This window comes from Octodon degus, unplaced genomic scaffold (genome assembly GCF_000260255.1).
Source record: "Octodon degus isolate 3935 unplaced genomic scaffold, OctDeg1.0 scaffold00256, whole genome shotgun sequence".
NCBI lineage: Eukaryota > Metazoa > Chordata > Mammalia > Rodentia > Octodontidae > Octodon > Octodon degus.
In genome coordinates, this window is record NW_004524832.1 from 2169147 (window position 1) to 2181847 (window position 12701).

The 12701-nt window shown below is 33.9% G+C and overlaps 1 protein-coding gene across 1 annotated transcript in view; it reads right to left on the reverse strand.

Annotated features, from left to right (window-relative positions):
- Positions 1-12701, reverse strand: part of Kiaa1109 (KIAA1109 ortholog) — a 231795-nt gene that overhangs the window by 39721 nt on the left and 179373 nt on the right. Inside the window, exons 58-63 of the mRNA XM_004646167.2 lie at positions 11680-11878; positions 7182-7241; positions 5222-5448; positions 4038-4168; positions 2299-2422; positions 759-868 (exon numbers count right to left, since the gene is read on the reverse strand). Of these exons, the coding sequence (XP_004646224.1) occupies positions 759-868; positions 2299-2422; positions 4038-4168; positions 5222-5448; positions 7182-7241; positions 11680-11878 (851 nt within the window). The remainder of the gene's footprint in view (positions 1-758; positions 869-2298; positions 2423-4037; positions 4169-5221; positions 5449-7181; positions 7242-11679; positions 11879-12701) is intronic.

Genomic DNA, 12701 nt, shown 5'->3' on the forward strand with positions numbered 1-12701 from the left:
GAGGCCATACTCTTAAGTGAAATAAATCTGACACATACATACAAATATCACTCTCTCTGCTATGAAAAACTGAAAGTATAAATAAGAATCAAAATATGTAACAGATATTGTGAAATAGTCAATAAGGAAATTTGGAGAGTGAAAATGAAAAGGAAAAGATAAAAAGGCAGCCAAATAGAAACAAAGCTTTGTGAATAAAGCAGAAAAAGAAGGGGTGAAGAGAGTGGAGGGAGAATGAAGAACAAAAGATGAACTAAAATATATTCTGTACAGGTACAAATTCCCAAAATGCTAGTTTGGGCATTATACCATGGAAGTATCAAAGGGATCTATCTGAGATAAGATTATTGCTAATTGAAATATCTAAATATTCATTAAACAGTATTTTAACTTGTTGGTAAAATTTCCGTATTTTCATAAATGAAGTATATGTACAATCATACCTTTTCTAAACAGACATATTTAGTATATCTGCTACTAGTATGCAGATGCCTATGTTTTTATAGTCTACAGTTTTTCACATAAAACTTGCCTAAAAAACATGTACTTTATTACTTAAAAGAACTTACTTCATTGACATAAATAAGAATAGAGAAATTTCTCAAATAAATGAAGTTTGACAGTAATCAATAAGATTGCTATGTTTACTAAGTAATAAGGGTCATTTCCCCAATTAGAACATAGTAAAAAAAGTCATGAATCCTGCTAAAGAAGTCAGCAATTTTATTTCTTCCTTCATTGGTTGAAACATGTATTACCTTGCTCTTTCCATTCTCTTGAGAGGTGGTCTTCCAGAAGCAGAAATGCTTTTAGATCGACTATAACTTGGTTTGTAACCCAAACCCCACTTATCCTTTAGGGAAGCAGCCTAATGAAATAAGAGAAAAAATTTACTGTAAACTATACTTTGTTCTTCTTAGTAAACTCTACTTATAGGAGAAACTAGCTAGCAGAGCTTAATCTGCCTGAGGGAGGGGCATCAAATTACAACTGATAACAAAAGAAAATACCAAACTCTAGTCAGCTCCCATCATATTGTCCAAACTAAGCTGGAAGAAAAAAACCTAGCATTTTTGAAGTTCACTTCAGAGGCACAGGCCCACAAAGGGGAAACATAGGAGGAGACCCTGTGCTGACATTTTATTACTGCATCACACCAAAGGCAAATTTATAGAATTGTACCTTTTAGCTGGTGCAGTATGTCTGTCAATCCAGGAAAAATTACAAGGCCTACTAAAAGGGAAAGAAGTACAATCTGAAGAGAAAGAGCAAGCACTGTAACCAGATATGACAGGAATGTGGAATTCTCAGACCAGAAATTTAAAAGAGCTATGGTGGGCTGGTGAGATGGCTCAGTGGTCTACAGCACCTACTTAGAACAAGCTTAACAAAGTACAGGGACTGCGGTTCAATCCCCCAGCACCACATGCCAGCCAGCCCCGCCCCCTGGTGGGCTGAGCTGGCCACACACACACACACACACACACACACAAGTAAATAAAAATTTTTTAAAAAAATATGCTAATATGCCAAGGGTTAATTAGACTGTATGTAAGGATACTTGGGCAATGTAATTAGTGTGATGGAAATCCTAAGAAATAACAAAAAAGAAACACTAGAGACCACAAACACGGACAAAAGAGAACGAGGAGCTCGTTAGCACACTGGGCATAAGGAAAAAAAAAATCACTGGTCTTGGAGATTTATCAATAGAAACCAAAACTGAAAAGGAGAACAGACACTGAAAGAAAGACCAGAATGTACAAAAACTGTGAGCCAGAAACTGTTTTTAATGAAAAAGGTAAATACAGAAGAAAAGAGGAAAAGCTGTGGCTGAGAGGTACATCTGACCACTGAAAACAACAGAGGAAGGACAGACAGCTCAAAAGAGTTCAAATTTTTCAAAGAGCTCATATTACAGACCATATTACAGACTAAAATGGGATTTCATGAAAGGCAGTAAAAACAGTAGGAAAAGGTCCAATCTTATAGTCCCACTGCCTACGCCTAAATTTTGGTTCTACCAGGATTATTGGTTATAAAGCACAGTAATATTGCTCAACTTTTCTGTCCTTAATTTTCTCATCTTTAAAAGAGGATAATAATAGAGCTACCTCCAAAGATTGTTGTAAGACTTTGACTGTTAACATATAAAGTGCTTTAAATAGTATTTGGTACACACTACAAATCAGGAGGTATTATTACCACCATTAAAAGAAAAACAAAATATAAGCATCATCATAGATACATTCCAAAAATAAAAAAGTTTAATAAAACTTTTCTTAAACATCTACTCACTCTCATACTGGACCTCCGTAGTTTTTTACGAACATCTCTTCGAATGTCATTCACAGCTACGGATTCTAACTGTTGGTAACGTTGAATTTCCTGGTTTATGGTTCCTTCACTTGCACCTAATTTTCTGAATGCAAAACAAATACAGCAATTATTGTAAAGAAGCAACAAAGTAAAACTAACTTTTACTTGCTTCTTTTTAATGCTCTTGTCAGAATACCAAGGAATATGGACAGGCCAAAACACTGTATAAGTTTAATATTGATATTTGTCAAGCTGTAAAAAACAAAACAAACAAAAACAACTACCACTATTTGAGGAAATGCTTTACCCATTTCTGTATCAAGAGTCTCTAGCCATCTTATGAAAACTATAAACATGTTGCACAGAAAAATATCTGTATAAAAATTCTTCAATATTATGGAAGAATATATTTTATTAAAAGTTACTTTTCCTCTGAGAACAAAATGGAAATTGTAGCGTAAGTCAAAGGGAAATGTAAGCCACTATACGATAATTTACAGACAAATTTTTAGGCAATACCTTTCACCATATGCATGACTCTGAAAAATCCTACAATGTAAAAAGATACCAGCATTATGTGTGAAGATTAGAAAGGTAAGGTAGAAGGACTGAAAGTTTGAGCTCATTCTGGCTAATTTAAAAAACCTTGTTTCAAATTAAAAAGAGGACTGGAAATGTAGATGTATGCAGCTTAGTATAAAGGCCCTGGGTTCAATCTTAAGAATCAGGAAAAAACAAAAACCGGAACAGGAGAAAAAAAAAAAAAAAAAAGATGAAGGATAATCATTAATGTTTGGGGAAAATACATTTCCAAATTTAGAAAAAGAATATTTTTATTCTTGTAAAGTATTCTTACAGAGAAGGTATTAGTATTATCCAGCAGGCATCAGATATAGAACAAAGCTTACCAAAATCCACTATTCTGTGCCCCAATTTTAATCCTGGAGAATTACTAAGAGGAAGGCAGGTATGGAGGAGGGAGTATGAACTTTAAATTCAGATACAGAGAAGTTCAAATTTTAATTCTTTACTCAAAGCCAGGTTTCTCATTAATGAATTTGGGTAATGATATCTCCCTTCACAGAAATGTAAGGATTAAATTGAGATAACATATATCAAACTCAAAATATGTGTTTAATAAGTATTAAGTTTTACTCTTATAACAATTTTCATTCCAGAAACACTGGTAGTGACAGGTGCAGTGGTACACGCCTGTAATCCCAGCACTCAGGAGGCTGAGGCAGCAGGATTGCTACAAGTTCAAGGGTAGGCTGGGCTACAAAGTGAGTTGAAGGCCAGCATGAACTGCAGAGTAAAACCCTACCTCAAAAAGACCAAAAGAAAAACAAAACAAAACAGAAATACTATTAGCACACTAATGCAGACAATTATATAGGCATGTATATACATAAGTGGAGATATTTATATAATTAATTTGTGTGTGTGTGTGTGCGTGCACATGGTACATATGTTTATACATATGGTATAAAGTAAGTCATAACTGCCCCAAATGAGGAGCTGTGAAAAACAGTAGATGAGGATTTTGGACTTAACTTTACCATTAAGGAACATAAGATCTCAGGTAATCAATAAACTTCTGTGGACTTTAGTGATCTTGTTGATAACCTGAAAGGTTTGTATTAGCCCAAATTCCATTTTAGCACCCTATGATTTTTATGTTTATAGCATATTATATTATATTTAAAAGTTATACATACTTAAGATCATCTATTACTTTGGCCTGTTCATTCAGTTCTCTGATATCTACTAAACGTTTCATAATTTTTCTTCCTCTAAGTTCTCCTGGCTGGCTAGAAGATGCTCCTTGTCTTCGATAATCTACAGCTTCCTGAAAAACCAGAAATTATATCTGTTAATATTATTGTCAGTTCATACAATAAATCTAGTCTACAAAATTAACACCTTAAATCAAAAAAGAGCATGCAAGAATCAAAGCCATCTATGTAATATTAAGTAAGATGATTAGAATTCTCCATTGATTCGAACCCCAAATATACAGAATCTATGTAGTTGCTACCTACGTTTCCCCATGAGTGTGCTCTGCATGCTTTCAAATGGGAATGGCTAGACTGAGGGGTGCCCCATATCTCTGAGTCACACAGATACTCTGTAGGAACAGAATAGCGTTGATTTGGGGGCTTCAGACCTAGTAGGTGGTTTACAAGTCGCTGCCCAAAGGTGAGCTTGTGGCCATCTCCACTTACTGAGCTTCCATCTGAACTCTAAATAATAAACAGTAATATTACTTTTTAAAAATTTTATTTCTAATAAGACAACTGCATGATGCAATAGTTATAAATGTGTAAAGTAATTTTCAAAAATCAATACCATAATAAAAGCAGAGTAACTTATTTTTTAAAGTATAGCCCTTCATTTTGTATGCATACTTCATTTTTTCTGGATTCATTTTTCAGTATCTCTCTTAAATGTGATTCATAGATCATGAAATTCATCCACTTAAAATGTCTGATCTGATGCTTTTTGTATATTACAAAGTTATGCAACCATAATCACACACTCAGTTGAGAACATTTTCGTAACTCAAAACCAGAATTCATACCTATTACCAGGTCTCTTCCTATTCCTCTTTCCACCATACTCCTCATACTCCCAGTCCTACACTCTGTCTGGAGATTTGTTTACCCTCTAATTTTAATGTTATTTCATCATCTGTTAGTTTAGGCACAAGTTGACTAACACACATCATGAACACAGAACTCAACTAAAAGATAATACTGTGAAATACAGATCCAAGGAACCATACTACTCCTTCTCCTTCTTCCATAACAGCAACTAGAGTATACTAAACAACACCATTAATTATATCCCTATGTCTGGGTAAAAGCCAGTCCTAAAGACTTCCAAAAGTGAGTTTACTTACAGTATGGATAGTGGGAGACATAGTGTCAACTTCATCCTCATCTGACAGGTCAGCTATGTTCACTGAATTAAGGTCAGCAATGTCATCTATGTCCTCCTCTCCCGTCAGCGTTGTAAGGGTGTTTCCCAGAGCATTAAGCCTTTTGCCAATATTAGGATCCATGTGTACATCAATCCCACACATTTTCCACAACACATTGAGTGTCCATGTTCCAGCACTACTACTTTCTGTTTGAATAAAGATATAGCTTTATTGGATAGTCCTGAGTAGAGACATTTAAGTAATCTTACATATTTAAGCAATAAAGTGCATGATGGCATAGATAATATCTAATGTTTCTTCAGCTAGATCTGTCAGAAATGTTAGGATATGAGCATGATTTCTCTGTGTGTACTATGCATCTGTAGTATTTTTCCACATAGTACCCTTCTTTCTCCCGAGAACTACATATTCCCTCTCCTACCCCCAAACTAATCTACATTCCCATGGTTACAACAAGAATTACCATGACTGTGGCTCACTAACTGGAATTAATTATGTAACACACTCAAGTGAACATCAAAGCTGGAAAAATAAAAATCTGTCTCTGACCCTAAGAAAACTGGTAGTGGGTAAACAAGGCTCAGAGCTCCTGGCTGCCACATATCCTGCCAAGTGTAAGAAGGAGGTTATCAGTCAAAATTAAATAATTAGCTAGTCAGAAATATGAAGCAGGCAAGAAGGAGCGGAAGCAAGGGCTAGAAGGAATCCTGCTGACCACTGAGATCTTAACTTTACTAGTTACTGAGGGCCTCTCAATTTATCTGGTTCCTTCTCTTCCCTGAGATAAAGTTCAAAATTTAACTGTAACCTGCAAATATCCTATAAAAAACTTTTCCCCTTTGGTTAAGCTAGTTTCACTGGGTTGCTGTCATTTACAAATAAAAAGTCCTGAAAGAGATATAACCTTTCTGCCAACACCCTTTTTTTCTAATAGTGTTGCTGGAAATTTCCTGTTTCACTTTTCTATCACTGGAGACTGTAGGTCTTGGTGCTTCCAGAGATAATTTACTTAGATGAGCACTGAGGCTAAAGTTGGAAAGGATAACAGTGAACAGTAATGAGAGAAAGAAAATCTCAGCTCCTATCCTCAATGCTTTAATTGTGCTTAAATAACTGCCTGCCTTTTGCTCACTTTGCACAATTTTATAACAAAAGAACAATAAAAATTTATGTTTGTTGTCATTGCAGTTAAAATATAACTTCCAAAGTTAACTCCTAACTGGTTTCCTAGGTTCTTTACTCCCCCCACTAATCTTTGAAGATGTCTCCTTGATAGTGTCCCTATTTGCTTTTTGTCCTCAAAAGTATTCAGTGTTCTTTCAACTGCCTAGCAAGTCAAGTCTAAGTTCCTTAATTTGGCATTCAAGATTTTTTCCCATCCCATTTTTCACTTCACTGTGTTCAACTTATCTAAACTGAACAATTCTGAGTACACACTAGGCTTTGCCACAATGACTGATGTTATCCTGTCTGAATTTTCTCTTGCCACACCTCCCAGTTTCCACTTAAGGAGTACTGATCTATCTTTTGATTGTTTAAGTGCTTATTCTTCTACAAAGATTTCTCTGATGTCAACATCTTCTAATACTTGAAAATGTTCTCTCCCTATTATATGTTTTAATAGAGCTGGGATTTTTAATAATTTTGTATATATCACCTATGCTAATGAAACTGCTGAATACATGAAGGATAAAAAGCATATGATTTATCTTGGTCTTCAAATTTTTGCAGTATACCTTGTATATACTGAATATCTAATAAAATTAATCATTAAATACATATAAATGTAATTATTGAAAAAAGTTACATTGAAAAATTAGCAATCTCCAGAATTAGCTAAAAGATCTTCCTGCCACTAAAATAAAGTTAGAATTCTATGAGAAATATGTAGCAAAAGTAATAGTGAATGTGAACCTACCAGCTGCTGCTTGTCCTGTGGTCCTTGAACATACTTCATAAGTGCCATCTGGAACTACACCTATAAAAAAAATAAGCCCCAAAATGGTTTTCAATAAAAATTTGCTTGTGATTTTATATTTCAATTTTCCAAACAAATAGGAATATTAGCCTCTGTAGGTTTTAGTCCTTAATCTGCTATCTTAATGACTAATTTCCTCTTTTACAATATTTTATTATATGATTTAATAGTTTACTTACAGTTTTAGTTTATTTGTTCCATGAGGTTTCCTTATCAGAGTAGCAATACCTTGGTTACCTGAAACTCTACAAAGTTCTCCACGAACATTCAGGAACGTTCGGAAAACTACAATTTGCACTATCCTGAATGTATTATTTTCAGAATGCAAATATTAGATGTGACTTTTAACTAAGACCTGCTACACTGTGTCAAAGATGTGATCCTTCAGTTTTGTCTTTTCTTTGATCAGAAACATTTTATGAGTAAAAAAAGACCTCTGAATTACAAGGACATGATCTATCCCAGAATATATTAAATTTTAAGTATGAAAAATATAATACTATGTAGTTTAATCTGTTAATTTAAGCTTCAAAAAAAGAAGCTAATTGAATTCAACATTTCTAGGCAATAAAGCACATATCATTCTTGAAATAACTTTTAAACAAAGTAAATTTAAAAACAAAATTAAGACTTTTCTTAGCAATATTTAGTAGAAACTAATATGAGTCTAAATTTGACAATAGATGGTCTTAAAGGAAAATGTCCTTTCACAACTCTTTTGACTCTTAAATTGGTACTCAAATGAAAACATTCGGTTTGTCATTCATTTTGCAACTACCTTGATAGTAAATGATTTTCCTTGAAATTTTTCAAAACAGAAAGATCCTTCCAAAGTAAACATACTATAACTTAGTTTGTGAGGGAGAATCTACTTGTTACTAGATAATCAAATAATTTATGTTTATTTTTTTAAAAATGATATTATAAATAACTTTAAAATTGGATTATATTTTTGAATCATATAGTACTTGTGTTTCACATGTAAATTCTAAATTAAAAAACAAAACACCAGATCTGATTCTAGGGTAAATACTTCAATTTACCTTTATAGTTGTGGTTTTAAATTACAAGTAAAGTATTTCTTACAAAATAATTTCAACCTTCACATGACTAAAATGTAGTAAAATAGGTGCTAAATTCAAAGTTCTAAAGTGAACTTTATACAAAAAAAGAAATGTATACATGTAGCTACTAGAACTATTGCAGGAAGGGGGTGGTGATTTGGATCTGGTTTATTTTGACCTTGTAAGTGATCAATTTTTGTACAAGTAAATGGAAAAGATCCAGTGCTTTTTGTAGTGTGAATATAGACAAATTCTGGTAGGCCTCCAAAACATTTGATTAGAATTTGGAGTGCTGAAGCAACAGCATTTTGAAACAATTCTTAAAATAAACTTGTTAGCCACATCAGCTTCATGCACTAAATTTCACAACTCACAGAGAGAGAGAAAAAAGGTCTTGCTTACCTCTAAACACACAAACTTTAAAAGAAGAGCTTTAAACGAAATGAGCTTTCCTTATGTTGAAACAATTCAGTTCAGTCCTTGGCTAACAACTAGATTCTACTGTCTACCTGACTTGGACCACAAGTGTCCTGGAGAAAATCCACTTTTCTCTCTTTACAGACTGCCTCTGTTCCTATAACTGTACTTTATTATTTTTACTGCATTTTCAAAAGGCCCTATCACTTAGAAAATAAATTTTATGAACATATATTTTTTTAAAGTATGTTTATGAGATGACTGCAAAAAATAATTTTAAGGCTTACTCTGATGTCTCATTTCTCTGCTCCATTACCTTTTGTCAAAAAAACTAAGTGTAGGTGATATCCAAATCGACTTAGTACTCAAATAGCTCAGCAGATTAAAGCGCCTGCAAGCAGGTGCAGAGGCCAGGGGTTCAATCTCTGGGCCTGCCCTTTTGGCCCTGCCTCTGGGGCATGCTGAGACAGCAATTGAGACTGGGTGTGGTGGAATGTGCCTGTAATGCCAGCTCTTGGGAGGCTGTAAACAGGTGGATCACTACAAGGCTGATCTAGTAGTGAGACCCTGAACATCCTGTAGACCCTTCCCTAAAATACAAAAACACAAATAAATTTAGTACTATTAAAAGTAAAAACTAGTAAACCCACTCTACCATTTGGAATTCTTAGGACAATAAAGGAATTACTCTTTCTTTTGACTTCCCTAAGAAACTCAAACAATGAATGGATTATAAAAGTAGGCAGTTTAGTATTATCTGAAGCTCAAATGAATTACTTTGATTATCAAAACTATCAGCATGTTAGGTTTTTAATCACTGATAGAATGTACACTGAAGTGCTGGGTTATTTATTGATTTTTAATACAAATATTTGATTTTTAGTTTGAGGCATATTTTAAATTTTATATGTATTTTTTCCTTCAAGACAAACTGTTAAAACAGCACATTTCTCTTCCTTCCAATTATATTCTATTGAACCCCAGGCACATCGTGTTGGCCCCAGTTCCAGGTGAGGTGGTGTACATTTGTAATCCCAGCACTGGGGAGGTTGAGACACGAGGAACGCTGTGAGTTTGCAACCAGCCTGGGGGCTATAAGAGCGATGACAGGGCCAGCCTGAACTGCATAGTGAGACCTTGTCTCAGAAAAACAAAAACAATTATATTCTGTTTATAGTAATTGCTACAATGATAGAAAAGATATTACTGATAAAATCAGTAGGTTTAAATTAAAAGTGCCTTTAATTAAGAAAAATATAAATATAATGATTTTTAAAAATATGTATAACTACTGTGTAAAATAAGAATCTGTCAAGATTTCTGATTAAGGCCATTTCTTTTGATAATAGACATACTTAGGTATTAATCTTTTTTAGTAATGAGGTATTTCAGAAAAATTGTTTTATCTATGAATTATCTAAAATACAAAGTATCTGATGGAGTTCACAATATAAATGACCAAAATATGGCATTGTTATCGTAACAAATAAGGTGAAGTAATCCAAGAAACAGAAGACGAAGAAAGGACTCTGAACTTCTGAAATAGCTCACTGGAAGCCCCTGTGAGTGGTGCCTTCTTTATCTCACCAAAAGAAAGAAGAACTCTTATTTCTAAGAAGAAAATTGAAAGAAATCTGAACAAACAGGCACTGTAAAGTTTTCCTTAGTTTACTTCTCATAGCTTACACCCTTTTTTGTTCCCATTCTACTATGGCTTCACCAAATCTAATTTAACCATTTATTTGGGTCTTCCTTTCTTTATGAAGAAAATTGTGACACACAATTTGTATCAAATAAATTTGTATATTTTCTCATTATTTTGTCTTTTGTTACAGGAGAGCAGCATAGCACCTAAAAGAATAGAAGGAAAGATATGTATTTTTTCCCTACACATGGAAACCAAGAATTTATCTATAATTTCATTTAAATTTTGTTGACCCTGAATGTACAAAATGCAACTTTCAATATAAAATAATGGAAAGTTTCCCAAAGAAAATCCAGATCTGGAAAGATTTTCCTTTAGTAAATGGGGAAAAAAAAGCCTGTGTAAACAATAGTATTGGGGCCAGGGAGATAGCTCAGTAGAATAAGCGCTTGTCTGGCAAACGCAAGGGCCTGAGTTCAATCCCCGGTTCTGCAAAAAAAAAAAAAAAAAAAGAAACGATAGTATACTACCTTCTAAAAGGTAATTATTACTGTTTGTGGCTTTAAGATTGGCTGAGAATTTTTCAATTTTTAATTCCTCAAGTATATTTTTTTGTATTAAGATTAATGATACATTACCAAATCTATTATAACATTTAAAATATTGAAAGCAAATATTTTATCTTCAATATAGCACACAAACACAGCTTCAGCTATATCCAATCCTTAACAATTAGGGTATTCAAGGAAGTCACCCATCATACTGTGTATTACTACAAAGGTGTACATATGGGTTTATTCACATGAACTTTAAAGTTTTAGGTCCTTGAAATTTACACCTTATTCTATGTTTTAAGCTGAGTTACCTACCTAGCTAGCTTGCTCGCTTGTTTTCTCTCTCTCTCTCTCCCTCTCTCCCTCTCTCCCTCTCCCTCTCCCTCTCCCTCTCCCTCTCTCCTTGTCTCCCTCTCTCCCTCTCTCCCTCTCTCCCTCTTTCCCTCTTTCCCTCTCTCCCTCTCTTTTTTTCTTTCTTTCTTTTAAGATCCTTACAGAACAAAGATACTTATCTGGTCATTTTTGGAAATATTATAAGAAAATACATGATACAGGGCAAAGTTTCAAGGATTTATCACCAAAAAAGAATGCCTTGTTACTTACCCAAACTGCTGAAATATGCTTTGTTACCTTTAGCTAAAACAGCCTTTTTACTTCACAAAGTGTATAAACATTCCTATATCTGAATATTCTTTGGCTTTACAAATGAAGATTTAAAAAAAAATTATAAATCTCAATATAGAAAATAAAAGACTCACAGGCATTCATCACTAGATCTCCACGAATTTCTGGTTTCCAGTCATCCCATGAAGTCTCAAAGCCATCAGCAAAACGGATACAAAAGTTTTTGAAATGCCCTTTGCTAACCAGAGACTCTGAAGAACAAGCAGTGATGAGAGTACTTTCAATGGTCAATACTAAAGCTGAACCAGTGTCAAGGTCTCCCGTGTGATTGGACTGCAAATATAGTAAGAAAGAAAAAAATGGTGTGAATCTTTTGAGTTTAGAAATTTTAATAGGACTCTTAGCACCAAACATCTATTTTTTTCCAAATATCTTAGAAGGGTTAAACCTAGACATCCTTATTACAAAGTAGCTTACAAAGAGTTTTCAAAAATTAAATTTCTCAAGTGAAATGCACTTGCCATGTGTATTTTTCTTAACTTGCGAATAATTACTGCTTTTTTATACTTAGCCACTGCTATTGTAATACCCATTCCTGGTGTGTAATGGCCTTCTGAGCCCTATCAGCTATTAAAAGCTACCACAATTTAATTCTTATAACACTCTACACTCAATGTTATCTGTCTTCAAAATAGTTTTTCTTAACACAACCTTGCCTAAAAATATAAATTTACTTAACAACTGTTTAAGTTGAATTGTAACAGTATGGTCCCTATATCTGATTATCGTAACAGTTTTTCTTGGCCTGACAGGAGCTTGTAGACATGACCATGCCTTACCTTGGAAGTGGTAATCTTTAGACTATCAAGAGATTAGGTTTGTGTATATTGTATATCTTTATTCTACTTGTTTCCCCCTCCCCTGCTCTCATCGCTTGCCCTTGTTCCCTCTGATCCCTTCTTTTTTTCTGCATTTTTTATTACATTTTCTTTTTTTCATAATTTTATTGATAAACAGATACCAACGAGACAGTTTCAAATTAAATTGGTAGGACAGTTTCAATAACTAACACACTGCATATATTCTTCTTAGTGGTTAATTGCTGTACAAGATGTGGACTTGAGATCCTATTTACAAACACCATTAGAACAAATCA